The sequence below is a fragment of the Lutzomyia longipalpis genome, chromosome 3 (assembly GCF_024334085.1).
Source record: "Lutzomyia longipalpis isolate SR_M1_2022 chromosome 3, ASM2433408v1".
Taxonomy (NCBI): Eukaryota; Metazoa; Arthropoda; class Insecta; order Diptera; family Psychodidae; genus Lutzomyia; species Lutzomyia longipalpis.
In genome coordinates, this window is record NC_074709.1 from 23,294,429 (window position 1) to 23,314,333 (window position 19,905).

The window sequence follows — 19,905 nt, forward strand, 5'->3', positions numbered from 1 at the left end:
TGTTCTTGATTGAATATACAAAAATCGTATAAAGTTTATAAACTCCTTTTCCATTATTTATTTAAAAAAAAAATAATTTTCATAAGAATTATGTGTGGAGTATCCCAAAAAATGTCATACGACAAATATTGGAATGTTCCGCGGAGAAATATGGTAATGTAAGGGAATTAGTTGAGGGGTTGGATATATAAAAAAGTTGGGGGAAGAATTTGTGCGTGGAAAATTTTTGATAGGACTTTTTTGCCTAGAAAGAACACAAACATCCGGTATTCCGTGCATACCAGTGTGTCCATTGGAAGCTAAAGCAGTGTCCCAGTGTCGAAATATGCACTTCTATGTCTAGCCACCCGGAAAGAACGCAGAGAGAAAGTATCACAAGTGGCGGCGGCAGGAAGCAGCAGCGAGAGAATCAACGAGACTCAGCTCCACCGGCCAAGAGGCACAGGATGAATGCTAAGGCGGAGAGTGGGCAGGAGGAGAAGCGAGCCAATTTCTCCGCCCTCGGCAATTCCAACGGGGCGCTCCTCAAGATGCCATCCAATAACCAGGCTGCCAAGCCGGGTGACATCAAGAAGCTCGTCATTAAGAACTTCAAAAGTGAGTCTGGGGCGCAAAGGAATGCGGCAATGGGGTATTTTTGGGGACCTTCGTGGTGTTTGAGAGTGATTTTTGCATTCTTCAAGGTCCTCCTTTTCTTGATAACCTCACTTTTTTTTCCTGTCAGAATTTGGTTGTCCGGAAAGCTCATTCTGTATGTTCTCACCGGAAGTGAGGCTTCTGTGGCATGGATTGTGGTCAAAGTAGAAGCAAATTGGATTATTTTCCATGACAGCTCATTGAAAAAATGTCTAGTTGTGTATTTAGTGTGATTATTTGGGTAAAAGTTTCAATGGGATGCAAATAAACACTTCCGGGGAAATTTATCGGATCATCTGGGGAAATTCTCAAAATGGCATCCATGGAATTTGCATTTTTGAACAGGTTTTAACTTCATTTGATTTTCTCACCACCAGGTAAGCCCGTTCTTCCGGAAAACTACCAAGAACGTACATGGGAGAAGCTGGAGAAGGCCGTTGTGGCCATTCAGACGTCAAAATCCATCGCCTACTCACTTGAGGAGCTCTATCAGGCCGTTGAGAATCTCTGCAGTCACAAGATGGATTCGCAGCTGTACAGCAAATTGTACGCCCTCACGGAGGCCCATGTCAAGTCCAACATTGAGCCCTTTCTCGCGGACACCATGGATAAGTTGGTGTACCTGAAGAAGATGAATGCCTGCTGGCAGAGTCACTGTCAACTCATGATAATGATCCGGAGTATCTTTCTCTACCTGGACCGGACGTACGTGCTGCAGAACCCAACGGTTCACTCAATTTGGGATATGGGCTTAGATCTCTTCCGGAAACACATTGCTCTCAATATTCTCGTGCAAAAGCGCACCGTGGACGGGTTGCTGATTCTCATTGAGAAGGAACGCACCGGGGATGCTGTGGATAGGACGCTGCTGAAGAATTTGCTGCGAATGCTGTCGGATTTGCAAATCTATCAGCTGGCGTTTGAGGATAAATTCCTCGTGGCCACGCGACAGCTGTACCAGGCTGAGGGGCAGCGGATGATGCAGGAATTGGATGTGCCGGAGTACCTTCAGCATGCGGATAAGAGGCTGGCCGAGGAGAATGAGCGATTGCTGCACTACCTCGATCCCAGCACGAAGCCACAGCTTATCTACACGGTGGAGAAGCAGCTGCTGAGTGAACATCTCACGGGAATCCTGCAGAAGGGTCTGGATAATTTACTCGAGGAGAATAGGCTGTCGGACCTGCAGTTGCTCTATTCGTTGTTTTCGCGCGTGAAGAATGGCACAGCTGAGTTGTGCTCCAACTTTAATCAGTACATCAAGAAGAAGGGACGCACAATTGTCATTGATCCCGAAAAGGATAAGAGTTTAGTGCAGGATCTTCTGGATTTTAAGGTAAAGCTCCTCGAAGGGAAATTTCCTTAATTTTTCTTTATTTTCAAAAAAATATTTCGTTTCTTGCAGGATAAAATGGATAACATCGTCAACTCATGCTTTGAGCACAACGACAAGTTTGTAAATTCCCTCCGGGAAGCCTTTGAGTTCTTCATAAATCAGCGTGCGAATAAACCCGCAGAGCTAATTGCCAAGTATGTGGATTTGAAGCTGCGGGCAGGCAATAAGGAGGCAACGGAGGAGGAGCTGGAACAAATCCTCGACAAAATAATGGTTCTCTTCCGCTTTATTCATGGCAAGGATGTCTTTGAGGCATTCTACAAGAAGGACCTGGCAAAGAGACTTCTCGTGGGGAAATCCGCATCCGTTGATGCGGAAAAGAGCATGCTGTCGAAGCTAAAGCAGGAATGCGGCGGGGGATTCACGTCAAAACTCGAGGGGATGTTTAAGGATATGGAGCTGAGTAAGGACATCAATATTGCATTCAAGCAGCACCTCGTGGGCCAAGAGAAGGACTACAACACCAGCATTGATCTCACCGTGAATATCCTTACGATGGGCTATTGGCCAACGTATCCAATTATGGATGTCACGATGCCGCCACAGCTGGTTGCCCTACAGGGGCTCTTCAGCAAATTCTACTTGGCAAAGCACAGTGGGAGGAAGCTTCAGTGGCAACCCACATTGGGTCATTGTGTCCTCAAGGCGGTCTTCGATCAGGGCCCAAAGGATCTGCAGGTGTCACTCTTCCAGGCACTCGTGCTGCTGCTCTTCAACCAAAAGGACACATTGGCCTTCGATGAGGTCAAAACACTCTCCAACATTGAGGTAAGTCCGACTCTTTTCTTCCTTTTGGGCGCTTTTTCAATGAATTTTTCTTCTCTGGGCTTCTTTAGGACGGTGAACTGAGGCGAACCCTACAGAGTTTGGCTTGTGGCAAGGCGAGGGTCATCACGAAGATACCCAAAGGCAGAGAAATTGAGGATGGGGATAAATTTCAGTTCAACAACGAATTCACAAATAAACTCTTCAGAATCAAAATCAATCAGATTCAAATGAAGGAGACTGTAAGTACTTTTTTTTTGGCTATTTTAATCAATCAATTAATGCCTTTTACATGTCTTTTTAAAGATATTTTAAAGTCATGCTAAGAAGCTAGAAAATTAAAAGAAAAAAAAGATGGAAAAAGTTGAAGCTCAAAGAAGGAGTTTATTCATTTTTTTGGTTCTAATCTGAAATTATTCATTAGAAAGACATTTTTGTGGGAGACAAACAAATACATGCAAGGTCATAGATTTATTCTTTTTTAATGAATTTTATTGATAAAGAAGAAAAAGAGGCCATTGGTTAATTTTCCGATCGGGCACACGTATTGCGTGCAGGGACGTAGCGAGAATTTTAAATTAAGCCGGCGCCTGGAAAAACATTTGATTTTGATTTTAAGAAGGATATAAATCGAGATTATTCGAGTTTTTTTTTGACAATTTGTGCTGTTTTGACGTTTTGATTTTCTAATGTTTGTCGTTTTCTTTTGTAACGTCTGATGTTTTTTTTCCTTTCTAACGTTTTTATACCGTCTGACGTTCATTTTAGCCTTTTAAAGTTTTTTTTTTTTATATTTGGCATTTCTTTTGTAAAAATTTATGTTTTCTAACGTCAGACGTTTTTTCTAATACTTGAAGTTTGTTTTCTAATGTTTAATACTAATTTTCTAAGAAAATCTAAGTTGACATTAGATGTTTATTCTAATGTTTTACATTACTTGTTTGACGTTACAATTTTTGACAAAAAAGAATTTCTTTTAGCCTAGAGAAATCTGAACATCATTTTTAGTTGTTTAAACACCTCCAAAGTTCAGGTTCTTTTTCAAAGATCAAAATTCAATTATTTTCATGCTAAAAAGTATTTCAGATAAATTTAGAATAGAACTTTTCAAACGTAAAAAAAAGAATTAGAAAAAAAATGACAAATATTCAAAAGACACATCAACCGTTAGAAAATCAATGTCAAAATTCAAACAGCATTAAAAAATCGTCAAACATAAGAAATGTTTAAGAAATATATTAAATTTTAGCAAGGAAGTGTCAAACGTCAAAGCAAATGTCAAATATCAGAAACGTCAAACGTCAAAATATACATACAAATGTCAAACCTTAGAAAAAAATCTTTAGACGTTCAAAAAACGTCAAGTACTAGAAAAGAAAGTCAAATATTTACAAAAAAAATTAATAGTCAAACGTAAGAAAATAAACTTTCAACGTTAATAAAAATGTCACACGTTAAACGTCAAAGGTCAAAATATATGTCAAACCTTAGAAAGTTAGCTTTAGAGGTTTAAACTAGCGTCAAACGTAAGATAAGAAAGTTTCAACGTTAATAAAAAGGTCAAACGTCAAATGTCACTTGCTAGAAACGTCAAACATTAAAACATTGTATGTCAAAACCTAAAAAAGAAATTCAGACGTTAAAATGAACGTCAAATTCCTTAAAAGAAGTGTCAAAGTTAAAAATCAACATCAAAAGTTACGAGAGAAATGTCATCATCGTTTTAAATCTCTTTTCAATAATCTTTAAAATTCTAAAAATTCCCCCTGAATAGATTTCTACCTCAGCCCCTGGAATATACAGAAAAAATGAACAAAAAAACTGAATTTTAAAGAAAAAAAACTAATTAGAATTTTATTTCTTTTTCCTTTCAGACTGAGGAACAAAAAGCAACAGAGGAGAGAGTCTATCAGGATCGGCAGTATCAGATTGATGCAGCCATAGTTAGGATTATGAAAATGCGAAAGACCCTCAGCCACAATCTTCTCATCAGCGAACTCTACAAGCAGCTCACGTTCCCGGTCAAAGTACGTACTTCCCCCCCCCCCCAATTCATTACTCTTGATTCTTATCTCACACATAAGTGAACTTTCAAACAAATTTAAAATGATTTTGCATTTTTCCTTTCAGCCGGCCGATTTGAAGAAGCGCATTGAGTCTCTCATTGATCGGGACTACATGGAGCGCGACAAGGATAATCAGAATCAATATAATTACGTCGCCTAAGAGATTGCGCTGCGTCTCATTGAGAAAAAAAGAGAAAATTGTGAGATTCATGTGTGTGCTGAAAAAAAATCCCAATTAATAGAACGTGAAGAGTGTGAGAGAGAGATAAAAATTCTTTTGACCCCCAAAACAGGCGCGTGCCGCTTCCCATCCTTGAGTTTCCATGCCCCAAACTACCCCATATAGAGAGAGTCCAATATTGAGAATTTCTGAAATGACCGCATTCGTGGGAATGTTGGACGGCGTAATGTCATAATAATTTACAATTTATTATAGAAGAAACACGAAAATAATATTTACAAAAAGAGAGAGGATTCGATGATGTGTTGTAAATAAGTTGCCACGCGATTTTGTAGAGTTCTGTGCCCATTTTTTTCCTCCTAAAATTTTCAGTTTTCTGCCCCCACTTCCTGTTTTTTGATAAATAAAACAAAACCTAGAATTTAAAAAATGTTCTGATTCTCTTTACTTCCTTTCCGTGAGATGCCGGATTATTTCGCTATTTGCATCGACTTCCTCGATGAGATTCTTTGCTAAAATTTGCGGTGTTACGCCACATTGGAGGAAGTCCCCAACAAGCTTCCCACTGGGTACACCACCGCCGAAAGAGAGAAATTCCCTACGATACCGTTCCCCTTGAGCCCTACTCAGGGGATCCTTGGCGAAGAAGGTGTGCCAAATGCTGGAGGCAACAGCGCGTGAGACGAGATACGAATAGTATTTAGCCCCGTAGCCAATGAGATGGGAGAAGCGCAATTGCCAGGCTGTGGCATTCACATAGGGGAGCCCGTAGTACCGTTCCTGGAGCTGCCTCAGGGTGTCCGTTGTTGAAGCTCCCTGCTCAGTGGGATCACCATGATAGGCCTGATCCAGTGCTGAATAGAAAACCTTTTAAAAAATCAAAAAAAAATCAAAATTTAGAAGAAGAAAACCAACTTCCGGAAAGCTCTTTTACCTGAAGCTGCGTTTCGGAAGCAGTAAAGAGGAACTTGGAGGCACACAGACGATTCAGCATATCCTGCGGCATGGGTTCGTGTGTCTGGTAGTGCCGTGCAAATGTAGCCAAAACCCGTGGATCAGCTGCAAAGTACTCCATGAGCACAGATGGAATCTCCGCAAAGTCCGTACTGCAGCGTGTCCCCGTGACATGCTGATACTCCGTTCGGGCAAGCATGGAGTGCATTGCGTGACCCATTTCGTGGAACAAATTATCTACCATTGAGGGCGTTAGGAGCGTCGGGCCTGACCATCGTGGTTGCTGCAAATTCAACATGATGACCACAATGGGTGGCTGGTACGTCCCGTCTGGGAGACGCTTCCCGCCCTGAATGGTGAAATGGCAATCCTGATTGGGCTTGCCGTGACGCTCAAAGAAATCACAGTAGATGTACCCCAAGGTACCTTCGCTCTCATGAACCACCGCCAATTTGTAAATATCCGTATTCCACGCTTCACCCGGTTGCATTTCAGTGTTCTCCAAGTGGATGCCATACAGGCTGGTTGTCACGGTGTTTAGGCCCTCCATACAGGCACCCAGACTGAAGTAAGGAGCAAATTCCTTTGCATTCACCTGCAGCAATTCCTTCTTCAGTTTGGCCGTGTAGTAGGGCGTATCCCAGGCAGCTAGTTCTGTACTCATCTGCGTAATTTTTTTTTTGCAGAGAAGGAATAATTAGTAAAAATTGATCAATTTTGATGAATTTGAGGTCTTGAGAGCAGAGGTGTAGCCAGAGGGCCCAAAGGGAGTCTTTCAGTGTCTTCTGAACATGTCTTTAAAGTTCAGGAAGTTTAGATTTTTCTTTAAGGATCAGAGGAAATTATTTGCAAGCTCATTTATATTAAAAAAAATTGAATTCCAACGATTAAATAAATAAACGTTTGAAAAGAAATATCAAATGCTACAAAAAGAAACGTCAAACGTTAGAAGAAAATGACAAACATAAGAAAAGAAACGTAAATATTAATGTCAAACGTTAAAAAAATAAAAAAACGTAGAATACGAAATATCAGACGCTAAAAGGAACATAAAATGTCAAAAAAGAAACATGAAACGTTAAAACGAACGTTAAATGTCAAGATAGAAATGTCAAACGTTAAAATGAATGTTTTATTTTAGAAAGAAACAACAAGCTTTAGAAAAAAGATAAACGTAAGAAAAGAAACGTCAGACGCTGAAATGAACGTAAAAGGTTTGAAAAGAAACTAACGTTTGAATTTTAACCATTAAAAAATAACTGTTTGAAAAGAAACGCCAAACAGATAAGAAGAATTGCCAAACACAAAGAAAAACGTCAGACGTTTAAAGAAAAATGACAAAATGTAAGAAAAGAAACATTAGACGATAAAATAAATATTTATGTTTTTCCTTTTTTTTACAGGATCGTTACAGTTTCTGACATTTCTTTCATTTGTCATTTTATCCTAAGATCTGACGTTTCTTTTCAAACATTTTATTGTTCAAAAATTATTGTCAAATATTAGGAAAAAATTGGAAAAGTTAGAAAAACAAATGATAAACGTAAGGAAAGAAATGTCACTCAATAGAAATAATGACGAAATAAACGTCAGAAGCTGAAATGATCCTAGTAAAAAAATAAAAATAAATAGACGTCTGAGTCCTTAAATTAGGATTTTTAAAATATTTAAAATATGTATTAGAAACTCTAGGGCTTTGCTTGAACAGCTTTAGGAAATTTTTGAGTATAAAGACCTCTTTATTAGCTTCATTATAGGATTTCCTCAAAGACATTTCGAGCGCTTTATTCCTTCTTCCTCAGGTCCTTGAAGCTTTATTAATAAAATGTTAATTTAACTGTGAAGATTTAACTTAGAAAATTCAAGAAAATACTATTTAATAAACAATAGAAGATTGTAGGGATCAAGGTGTAGTGAAGAGGTCAACTGATACAGCAGCTAGATAAGTGTTTGGCAGTAATATAAGTTTTTCTTATTTTTTTTTCTCAAAGAATTCCCCCGATCTGGATTCAGGGAGTTTTTCATTGAAAACTTTTCAAGGAACTCACGCGACACGCGCACGAATTTTTTTATTTTTTTTTACAGCTCCGATAAAGTGAATATTATTTACTAAAACCAGATTTTTACGACGTTCTTTTTTTGCACACAACGCAAGATTAGCTTTAATCTCTCGAGGAGAAAGATGGGAAAATGTGGGCAGAGATTTGTCTTACCCAATTGAATGAAAAGAAATGTTTTACCTGATTTTCTTGACGCTTCATTTGGGCCATTTGCCGAAAGTCCTCCTCCGCTCTTGGCCGTAGTCCTTCTGTGAGGATTTCCAGGAATTCCCGCACAGTGTCTGGCTTTTCCACAGTGGAGGATTTCAGTGCTCGGTGGGCATAAGTGGGGAAGCCACAAATGGTGGCTAATTCATGTCGAGCAGCCAGGATGTCTGTCAGCAGTTGATCCTGCCTCTGGTCTGGATAGAGGAAGAGTCGAAAGGCAGCCTCGCGGGCTTTTGCATTGGTTGACTCCGCAAATAAGCTGGCCACCTCAATTTTATCCCCTTTACGCGTGAAGAAGTGTCGAATGTTCTCCGGGAGGACTTCCTTATCAACAACACGTGGGGTTATGGCTCCAGCCATGAATCTCTGTCCAAGCTGGAGGATACATTCATTGAGATGTACTACTCGGCGTCGCAGTTTCTCCTCGAGATGAATGCCAGATTGCTCAAAGTCAAAGAGGAAGAGCTCCGCCACGTGATCGTCGACGGGATTCGTCGGGAAGGCATCTCCGGAATCCACAACAGCCTTGAGAACACGATAGAGCTCCCGATCGGTGTTTAGTTTCTCCACAATGCCACTAATGCTTATGCAGGCATCCTCAGCTGCGTGCAGAAACTTCACGTGCGGATGGGAGAGACGCACAAATTCCGCCAAATCAGCCACTTTGCACAGAGTGTCAGAGAGTTCGTCGAAAATCTCCACCATCTTCCTGCTCCTCTTCTCACGGGTAGCTTCCTCAATGAGCTCATCTGTCCTGTGGATGGCATTCTCCTTGAGGAGGTAAAATCCTTCGGGATTCGTCAGTGCGGAGATCCCAAAGAGCCCCGTGTCGTTCTTTGTGATGTTCAATCGTGTGTGGGGCTTAGTGTTGAAGGCGGTGGCCAGGGGAGACCAGGTAGAGACACTAGGACAGCTGCGGAGCCCCAGTGTTCCACATCTCCTGGCCCACAGATTCCGGGACAATTTGCCAAGCATCGGTGCACTTGCTTAACTAACCGATAACGTCCCAGAGGCACAATGCTTCACCCTGAGCGTCTGTCTGTGTACAATTGCGACGTACTATTTATAAATCCCACTGATAAGCGCTATCACTGATGACTTTCTCGTGGGAAAAAATTATTTTGACATTTTATTTTGACGTTTGCACAAGTTATGTTTATTTTTTTTAATTTCCACAATTTTCTATTCTTTACGTTGAGGCCATTAAATTGTAATTTTTTATTGAATTAGCCAAGAAAAGTAAGAAAGGTAAAATTAGAAAAGAAAATTAGAGTAATGCAGCACTTTTTGATACATTCTAATGAAAACATTTTCCTTTCAGAGAGGCCCTTTTTGGACACTCTAACATTTGTACTAAACTCCATCAGCGGGCGAATTTTTTTTTAGTTGTTTTCTGGCATTCGCGATAAAATGATTGAAGATTTTCCTCCGGGCTTTTCTTGGCGTCCATACCCAGGAATATCAAGTAGACAAGGCAAGTTAGCACCACAGTGTCCATAGAGTGTGGATGAGAGTGCCAGGGAGTTGGGAAAACGTGAAGAAAATGCAGTTTTAGTGGGAAAAACAAGAACTTTCTGCATAATAGAAAAGTTGTGGGTGCGGCGGAAAAAAGGTGTCCAGGAGAAAAATCCTCACCACCAGTATCCTCTAGCCAGGAAGACTGTATCCAGGAATCCAGGTGAATCCCAGCAGTGCAATCAACAAGGAAGAAGAAACGAGGATTTCGTCTTTAGTGGGTAAGTTTCATCCTCCATCTCTGCTCCATTATTTTTTTTTTTGAGAGAAATGATCCTTTTTTGCACAAAAAAATGCCTCAATTGTCCTTTATTGCACAAGAAGGAGACGTTCTGTTTATCAGTGTGAGATCTGGTGGGATGTGGGATGGAGATTCGTTGGGAGAATCCCTGGGAAATTGTACAAGTGTCGGGTGTCTCAAAACATGCCCGATTCTGTCGTTTATCGATTAATTGGAGGCCCTTGAGCGTGTGTTTGCGCAAATGGCCAAGAATTGACCCACAATCTGCCCCCACGTTCCATCCGCATTCCGTCGCATTCTCCCTACGAGATGACCGGAAGATGCTACCCAGAAACTACACCAAACAATTGCAGAAAATGCACTCCAGGGTCTCGTTGTATTCACTACACTTCTTAACAAATTTATTGGCTCAGGCGGGATTAATTGAGAGTTTTTCAAAAATTAAGATAAAATGTTCTATTTAGGGATCAAGAAATCCTAGAAATTTCAAAGATTTCAAGGATCTTTTATCTTTTATACGTCTGTTATAAGATTTTTTGATATTTTTTAAAAAAAAATCTGATAAGATTATACAGTTTTTTCCATTTATCGTTTTTGTAAAGGAAAATTTTCTTTTCCAAGCTCTGAAGATCTTTCTGACTTTTTTGAAATAACAAATCTTTTGTTTTTTTTAATGTCATTAAAAATTATTTAGAAAACATTACCTGTCAAAATCTTACAAGAACTTTTAAGATCTAATAAAGGAGGTTATTCAGCCATACAGAAGTTGTCCTGGATAAAGAAAATAATTTTGACCTAGAGAATCATAAAAAAAAGAATAAAAAATCGTCAAAAGAACTATTTTTTTCTACTGGGATCACACAGAAAAAAAAACCAGCAAAGGTTGCATACAAAATACCCAAAAGTTGGTGACAATTTGTTAACAGTTTTGTCCCTTTAAATGTTTCAAAACATTTGCAATAATGTTTCGTAGCGATAAGTTCATCAAAGAAACATTACTGCGAATGATTCGAAACATTTTAACTTCTATATCTAGCTGAATAGACTCTTTTCCCATACAAATTCGCTATTTTTTTTAATTTGTATATTTCGCATACTAAATAGCTAGAAAACGTTCTTATTTTTACCAATTTTACTCAAATTTATTCATATCCTTAAGTTTTAATTAAATATTTTTAAAAAAGGATCTTATGGGTTTCATCATTCAAAATTGACAATTGTCTGGAAGTTAGAATTTATTGTATCTTTTGTTCTGTGAAACATCAATCATTTTCTTGAAGTTTCCATAAAAGAATGACATGAATTGGACTTCCGTAAACCACAAACTTCCATTTTACATACTGAGAACGCGAAGTATGCACCATCAAACACTGATGGATGGCCTTTTGTGTGCAAATTAATTGATGATGAAAGATCAACAGAGTACTTCCCCCAAAATATCAACTCCTTTGGTAGTTCGTGTTACAACAATCATTACATTTAGTCACGAATGGCCTGCAGAAATGACTTGAAATTAAGTAAATAGAATTACTGTTCCTAATTTGTTGGCTTTTATGATTTAGAATTTTCTTCCGGAAAGGGAATGTGCTTTCGTGTTGGGAGGAAAATGTTCAAGAAATTGGTGTTGTAGTGTAATTTCTTCACTGCTAAATCAGTATAATCCCCAAAGCGACATGTGAAAGATGAAGTTTTTCAGTGGATATGGCACATAAGAAAGTCTTTAGCATATTTCCCTTTTTTTTCTCTCTCTTTTGAATGAAGTCAAATGGGAATATCAACAAATTATAATCTTTATTAATTACTTTTCTTTCTTCTCACAACCACATTTATTTCACTTTGTGGCTCATTTTGGAGGCAATTCACTGGGTATTTGCACCCCTTTGGGTACAACCAGCCTCACAGAAGGTTTTTTTGGTGATGGGGGAACCCAAAAATAGAAAAGTGCGGACATAAATCACTCAACAATGCTATATGCACTTCCCCCGCATGTGAGAAGCCAAAAGTGGATAAATGTATATTTTCCGTGTTCACATGGAGAAGTTTTGTTGAGCTGTAAAAAAAATAGATGTATGTAGTAGAATGGAGAACGAGTGGATGAAGGATGGAAAACATTGGAATTTACGGATCAGGATAATCCGCAATGAAAAAAAAAAGGCAACGTTTGATCCTTTTTCGGCGTACTCTTCTTTCTTACTTTGGGGGCAGCTCACATATATACAAATACAGAAAAAAAGAAAGAAATATATGTATAACGAGGAAATCTTCGACATTTGATCGACCCAAATAGCGGAAGGATAATCAAATAAAACAGGATATTTCCGATGGGAAATTGAAGGAATATATTCCATTCAAAACCGTATTGTTTAGCGAATAAATTTGTCGTTAAGGGGAGAAAAAATAAATTTCCATCTTGTGAAAAAAATGGACGAAAGGAAATTGCGCAGATGTTCCTTTACGTGTGTAATGTGAGAGAATAAAATATTGAAAATGCAATTTTATCCTAAAAATATCACGCGACATTTTATGAAAATCCCTCTGTGGCATTAACAATGAAAAAAAAAGAACTCCCACGCAAACGTGAAAGGAGACATAAAGCAACTCCTGAATTTCCCAAATGGCCAATTTAAATCTGTGAAATATCAGATCAAAATTCACCAATAAATCATGCAGAAAACAACATAGAGAGCCCCCAACAAAGTTTCTAAAAAAGCATCAAATGCATTGCGCATCGTTGGAAAAAATCCCGGAATATTTTGTTGGGGAAATTCCACAAATTGGAATAGACTATGCTGAAAAATAAAATCTATCAATAGTTTTGTGTTTGTTTTATGGTACAATACTCAAAGAGATTCTAGAGGAAGAATAAAATTTTCACAAACGTTCATTCAAGCAGAAAATCACGAAAATTTTCTTTGAATGTGAAAAGTTTCCTAATATAGAATTATATTTGCAACTATCAACATCACGATTTTACTATCTCGTTATCGAAATAAAAGAAATTTTATTTTCTGAAAAGAAAAATCAGTTTAAGAACTTTTAAGCAGTCAGACCACACAAGATAATCTTTAAAAAATTATTGTCATTAGTCCTTTTATTGGTCGTTTTTATTGATTTGCGAAATAAAATAAAACATCATTGCAAGCTTTTCTAGGTTACAGAGAAAAGTTCGCAAAAGGATTTTATTGCTTTGAAAGGAGCATCTATAATTCCTGAAAGTTCCCGAAAAATTGATTTCAAAAAGTTATAGGAGATTTTAGGGGAAATGGGGGTTGAAAGGCAAATCAATTTTTGCCTAATGTAACTATATATCCCTAAAAAACTACTTTGTTCTAGGGATATAAGATTCTTAGCTTAAAGTGGTGTAGTCAGAGAAAATATTTTGATAATTTAGGTTTTTCTTTAAGGGCCAAAAGAAATTATAGATTTAGCATAAAAATGATTGAATAAGATTTTTTAAATGATAAAAACGGAATGTCGAACGTTGAAGTGAAACATTAAAGTTAGAATAAACCCCAGATCACAATCTAATTGTATGGAAATTGTCTAAAGCTGTTTATTTGAATGTAATAGCCATAATCCTGAATAAGTTATGACTTTTGGGCTTTTATTCTAAATAAATTTTTAATATCTGTTAAACCTTTAAGATAAAAATAGATTTTTTAATCTAAAAACGATCTCGTGAATAGATTTCTGACTACAGAAACATTTTCTTATTGGGATAACACAAAATAAAACGAATGGTTTTTAAGATCGAATTTTACAGCTGATTTTCACCATCAAATAGTTTGTTTTGTAATTTTTTTCTAAGAATCTCTCAGAATTAAAAAAAAATAATAGTTCTTCTTCCAGAGAATTAACTCTTAGTTCTCCTACAACCTTTATCTTTTTTTTAGCCTAAACTAAAGAATTTTTCTTTTCCATTTTATAAAACTTTTGCCTTCATATTCATTTTTCTCGTTGTTTTTTAATATGAAAAGTTGCGGCTGCTAAGGATTAACTTATTCTATGTGCAATTTAAAGTATTATAATTCCACACAGAAGTTGAGGAGGAATAGTAAATGTGTTCTACATCTTGTTTCTCTGTGGGAATCCCGTTTTTGTTGAATTATTTTCAAATGAAGAAAATTCATCTCTCTTGCCGTCTTGTGTGTACATGAGGAATATTTTACGTATAATCCTCAAGTATAAAGCATATAGCTTATATTCTAATAGAGAGTGATCTTGTGGCGAAAATTTTCTCAAGTTTCGTGTAATTTATTGAGCACCATCTCCGAACACTTTTACCACAAAATCTCCTTGCACAGATTATCGAATTATTGCATTCTTATCATGGGATTTTCCTAATGGATTCCATCGTCTAAAGTCTCTTCGTGAGACTTTATAATCTTACTGGGGGTTGATGGGAGCAAAAGTTTTAATGTTATTTGATTAAAATCCTCCAAAATAAATTGCTGCAAGAAAAAATTTAACGGCGGGGGCGTGAAGATGGGACATTTGGGGAGAAGATCATTTGCATATATCTCTTTTTTCCACTCTGTGTGACTTTTTCCGCACAAACTCTGGTCATAATCCCGGCAAAAAGGTGTAATTGTAACCCTTCTCTCGGGGAATTTATTTTGATGAATAGGTCGTAGGTGAGAGATAAATAGAGCTCTCGAGGGATTTTTTTCCACTCATTCTGTCCCTTCGTTCTTTACGTGGTGGAATTCTAGCAGTTGTGGGGGCGCGATAGCGACGACAGTAAAAAATGAGAACGCAAATGGAATAATATTTAATAAAAATATAGGTCAATAGTTGAAAATGGTGATTCTCTCACCTCATTAATTTCATACACTGATGGAGAGACCGCGTGAATATCATAGAGGAGCTTTTTCTCACTGATTTATATCAGCAATGTGCTGACATTATGATTTTTTTGAGTAAGAACTTACCAAGAAGCTTCAGCAGAGTTCACGACGTGCCGTGAAGATCGATATGAGTCTTGGTGTGGAGAGCAAAAGAAGTGTAAATAGTCTTCAGTTTTTTTTTAATGAAATATTCATCGCAATTGCCTCATTCTCTCTGCGAAAGAAATTTTTCTTATATTGTTCTGAGTGCTCTTCAATTTCCTCTCATTGTGCTCGTTTGGTGTACTCAATGCGGGGAATTTCTGGGTAATTAAGAAAGGCCAAAGGAGTCAGCAGACAAGCACCATGATGACGGGCAAAAAGTACTTGGATTATATCCACAGATAAATGATGGGCTGAGAGGGAAAAGGGAAAAAAAGTGTCTCAAGAAAAAGAAGTTGAGTAACGTCCCCGAAAGGACGTCTCAATCTGAGGTGAGAGTTTTGCTGTGGTGGCGAAAAAGGTATCTGATTTAGGGGGAAACACTCTGCAACAAAAGTTTTTCTTTCTAATATAATTTCTATACATAAGATATATCACAAAGTCCCATTAAGGGATTACATATATGGGCAGGGCAATAAAGGATTATATGCATGTAAGCCATATAGTTTAGCTTTTGGACCAAAAGTTTGGGTTTTAAGGGCTTTTTCGTGAAAGCATGAGGGATTTTTGCAATTGATAGGGAATGCTTTGAAGCGCTAGAAGCAAAGGAGTTTATGCATTTTGAGGCTTTCATCTACAAAGAAAAATAATTTGAATGATTCAATCATTATTTTAATTAAATCTATGACGTCCTAATTCTACATTAAAGAATTCAAGATCTTGATTTCTTGATTGCATATGGAATTAATAAATGAAAAAGGAGTTTATACGATTTATTATGAGCTAACTGATCCCTCCTAAACTAATTACTCCGCAGAAAACAATCAAGATACGCGCAATTTTGTGGAGAATACAAAAATACCAAAGAAATCGCCAAGATTTTCCATTTTTAACTGAAATAAGCCTTGAAGGACAAATACATGTCTAAAAATGAGAACAATGACGTCACGATTGTTTCTCTTGTCCCTTTCAATTCATGAAGCATAAAATGATCATTCAAAAAGCACAAATGAAACATTATAGTGAATGTTTCACACTTCTCAAGCTCTTTTACATTCTTTTCTTTGCTCTTGACAGCCTTTTCATTTAACTTTTTGCCTCTTCGGCTTACACATCGAGGCATACTTCTGGTCTCAATTCTATTTTTAGGCCTATTCTTGCTTGCTCCACGTCCTCTGGAATAAGTGAGTGAATTAGCATAAAGGCTTTGGAGGGTGTGCAAAAAAATCCCTAATTTCCTGTGTGTGCAATCACTTTCATTCAACAAAAATATTCAGGAAAAAAAATCGATTGAAGCTCCTCAGCAAAGAGGTTTGGAGAATATAGAAAAATTTGCCCTCCTTACACATAATTAATATTCTTTTTGCTCCCCATTTGGCCCAGAGGGGTAAAAAAAAACAACTTTCGCCTTAAGTCTCCACGATAAAAAGCATTTTCCCATTTTTCTAATGAGGTGTGCGGGATACAAAGGAAAAATCTCGCTATGATAACAAATACTTTGGGGAGGAAGGAAGGATTTTACGCGAAGTATGTAGGGAGGGTGTCAGGATGAGTTTCTTCCGCAAAATTTTGCACAAAGGATAAGTCAATTAAATTAAATCAATTCTATGAGTATACGCGCCTAAAGTTTGTAGGGGTTGTTTGAGGGTGTACTGTGTGTGTGTGGGATTTATAAATTAACGCTGTTGTTTAAATTTAACTTGTGCGAGTTTGTTGACGGATAACAATTTTAAGGTGAGTGAAGGGATTGAAAATCCCTTTTCCGCCATAGCTAAAGCATAAAATAAAACACACGCTGGCGGCAATCATTTCCGCCACTGCAAAATTGACGAATGCTTTCCCATAAACATTCCCTCGCTCATGGGATGGTTTACGTGCTACGCGCTGTCACGGCAAAAATCGATACATATGAAATTTGTAAATTACCATTGGGAGAAGAATTTGTGCGGGAAGGGGAAAGTTGATGAAAATCGTGAATAAAGGAGAGAATGGGAGGGGAAATGAGAAATAAACCATAAATAAGAGAAACGAAGTGATTTATTGATAAATTATTAAAACGATTGATTTTACGTGCGATTTTATCGTTTGGAGAAATCCCAAAATTGCATGTTTCTCCCAGGAAAAAAAATCCCCATTTGTGGAGCTCAATTCACAGGGAATCTCTTCGGTTTTTTTTTGACTGCTATACCGGGATATCCGTTTTGGGTTTGGGGAGAAATGGCCAATTTGGGCGACAAATGGCCTAAAAGGAAAAGTCCAGAGAAAAAGGGAGTGATTTGTGTGTCTCTAAGCAATTGGATTAACATCCCTCAAACTTGGTCTTTCAAGGGGTGGAGCATGAAAGGATCTCTGTATAAGAAAATTTCCCATAGGAAATATTTTTACATTCCCGACATTTCCTCCCTTCCTTCCTGTTGCTGTAAACACAGTGTAAAAAGAAAGAAATTTTGGGAAAGATTATGAAATGCCTGACAAGGTATTTGAGGAAAAAATGTTGGACGGGGAGGAGCGGGTTAGATGGAGTGGGTTACTTCACGAAAATTTTAAATTCAATTTCCTATACGAAGGTCCTTTTTGAGGACTAACCATGCAGTTGATATTGTCGACAGGTGGTTTTGAATTTTTAATTCGTTTTTTGAAGGAATGATTTATTTTTCGTTAACCCTTTCGCATTCAACGTGAAAAATAATTAAAAAAAAACATTGAAACATGCGCTCTTTTATCACGATATTTGTTCTAAGTATATTGATGCTCTCAGAGGACATTTTTCTGGCAAAACGTCTTCTTCGACTTCTTTGCGTGAATTATGTATTTCTAACTAGGAAAAACAATAAAATTCATAAAAAATTAAGAAAATACAATGTTTCATGTTTGGGTCTACGTATGACCCAAAAAACGTAAAAGGGTTAATATTTAATTGAGCTGATCTCGTAAATTTTGATCCAAAATCGAATGAAATTAAAATGTTCAATGCTTCTTTATTTATTCTAACACTGAAGAAAAACTTCGATAAAAATCATATTCTTTCATTAAATTAATACAAATCTTTCAACGTTACTGAAAGGAGGATTTCGGTTTTAATTCAATTTTAGAGCAAAATATCCAAAGAGGATATGAGGGTCCAAGCCGTTCTAGCTAGGAGCTCTTGTACTACGATCTGAGGAACCGTGTGACTTAATTGATTAAATCAACCTTAAAATATAGTGATGATTGACCCAATTTTAACTGCCAATAACAGACTTTTTCTCCAAAAACTGATTCTTCTTCTTATTGATTTACATTTCATTTATAATTGAGGTGTAGCTTTGGTGCAAAGTTAATTTAAATTGACGTGAATTGAGTATTAATCTCAATGCTTGTTTATTCATTCACTCCACATTCTTATAATATTTGCAATAATCCTCATACTGGATACTTAAGAGGGAGACTTGAGGGAATTTTATCCATTCTTCTTGTCCTCTTCTTCCACTCAGCAAAAAAAAAACTACTCATGGGAAAGAAATTGAGCACTTGTGGGAGGCACAAAATGTATTTTTATGGAGAAGGGAAATGAAGACAAATGTATGACAATAAATCTTACAGACTTCTTATGCTTTGTTACCTTCCCCACAAGGGTCAGATAAGGAGTCGCTTTTTTTCACATGAAGTATGATGGTTGCTTTTATCACAATTCACAGAAAATATGAAGATCAATGCGTCGAAGATGGCGACACCGATTGAAGAAAAAGTGGACCAAAATATAAAGATACGCAGTGGAATGGTCACGGTGAGTGATGGGAAGAGTAAACCCGAGCTAATGCGTATCAATCTCTCCATGGAGTTGGTGACACTGCAACGCTTGGAGGTCCTGACCCCATCGTCAGCGGCTGCGGCCAATGGGGGACCACCGGCGGAGTCAAAAGAGCGCATGGTGCAGATTACGCGCCAAAAAGTTGGTGGTCTTGGGCTCAGCATCAAAGGTGGGGCTGAGCATAAGCTTCCAATTCTCATATCGCGAATCTACAAGGATCAAGCTGCCGATGCTACTGGGCAGCTCTTTGTCGGGGATGCCATTATAAAGGTATAATAACCTTCCTAAAGGGTTGTGCACTTTTACCCTTAACCGCGCGCATATGGGGTAACACACTCTCTGAATACAATTTTGTTTCCAGGTCAACGGAGAGTACATAACGGCGTGCCCCCACGATGACGCCGTAAACATTCTGAGGAACGCAGGGGACATTGTGGTGCTCACGGTCAAGCACTATCGAGCTGCGACGCCCTTCCTTCAGAAGCAATGTAAGTTTAATGCCATGGGTCGTCCTGTCAGAAGTTTCTTCTTCTACCATATTGTCTATTTTTGGCTCAACAAACCTCAATAATTTTTACCCTAACAACGACCATGGTGGTCAGTGTTTTAATACCCTTTCAAATCATTTTGCGATGAAGTTTATTATGCGTTGTATTTATATTGCCATTTTATACGGGAAAGTTCGTCAGTGCATTAAAATTTTGTGCAAATTCAATATTTAGTTGGAAAACATTGCCGCACGTGAAATAAATTTGAATTTTGCACAAGGCCCCATGATAATGCAATTATCACCTTGCTTATAAATATTTATTTTGCCATTCTCTTAGATTTATCTTTATGTGAGTTTTTTTCGAGAGATTTTTTCTCGCTCGTTTTTTACGCTTATTAAATTAAAAAAAATGCGTTATAATATTTTTGGAGAAGAGAAAAAAAATACAAAAATGACATGAAAACAAACAAGGATATAAATTTTTTTTTAAATGAGCAGTGATGCATAAACTTTATGCATTTAAAGGGAAAATTAGATAGATACGGGTGTTGGCTTTCCGTTTTTGTATTAATTGTATCCGATTTTATCAGCTGGAATTTATTTATTTTGAAAAAAA

The 19,905-nt window shown here is 37.5% G+C and overlaps 3 protein-coding genes across 4 annotated transcripts in view; 2 read left to right on the top strand and 1 right to left on the bottom strand.

Annotated features, from left to right (window-relative positions):
- Positions 1-150: 150 nt before the first annotated feature.
- On the top strand, positions 151-5,474 carry LOC129792902 (cullin-4A). The gene is made up of 6 exons (XM_055832314.1): positions 151-597; positions 1,014-1,972; positions 2,042-2,800; positions 2,869-3,039; positions 4,672-4,824; positions 4,928-5,474. Exons 1-6 carry the CDS (start codon positions 336-338, stop codon positions 5,021-5,023), a joined length of 2,400 nt encoding a protein of 799 aa, XP_055688289.1. The 5' UTR covers positions 151-335; the 3' UTR covers positions 5,024-5,474.
- On the bottom strand, positions 5,272-9,573 carry LOC129792903 (mitochondrial intermediate peptidase). Its single transcript, XM_055832315.1, has 3 exons — positions 8,239-9,573; positions 5,979-6,662; positions 5,272-5,911 (listed from the first exon to the last, which is right to left on the bottom strand). The coding sequence occupies exons 1-3, from the start codon at positions 9,238-9,240 to the stop codon at positions 5,489-5,491; spliced, it is 2,109 nt and encodes a 702-aa protein (XP_055688290.1). The 5' UTR covers positions 9,241-9,573; the 3' UTR covers positions 5,272-5,488.
- Positions 9,574-9,643: 70 nt separating this feature from the next.
- LOC129792938 (gamma-1-syntrophin) overlaps positions 9,644-19,905 on the top strand; it is a 42,316-nt gene continuing 32,054 nt past the window's right edge. Inside the window, exons 1-3 of one of the 2 annotated variants that reach the window (XM_055832388.1) lie at positions 9,644-10,001; positions 18,687-19,069; positions 19,161-19,287. In XM_055832388.1, the coding sequence (XP_055688363.1) occupies positions 18,692-19,069; positions 19,161-19,287 (505 nt within the window). In that variant the 5' untranslated portion in view covers positions 9,644-10,001; positions 18,687-18,691. The remainder of the gene's footprint in view (positions 10,002-18,686; positions 19,070-19,160; positions 19,288-19,905) is intronic. The other variant, XM_055832387.1, reaches the window with a different exon arrangement.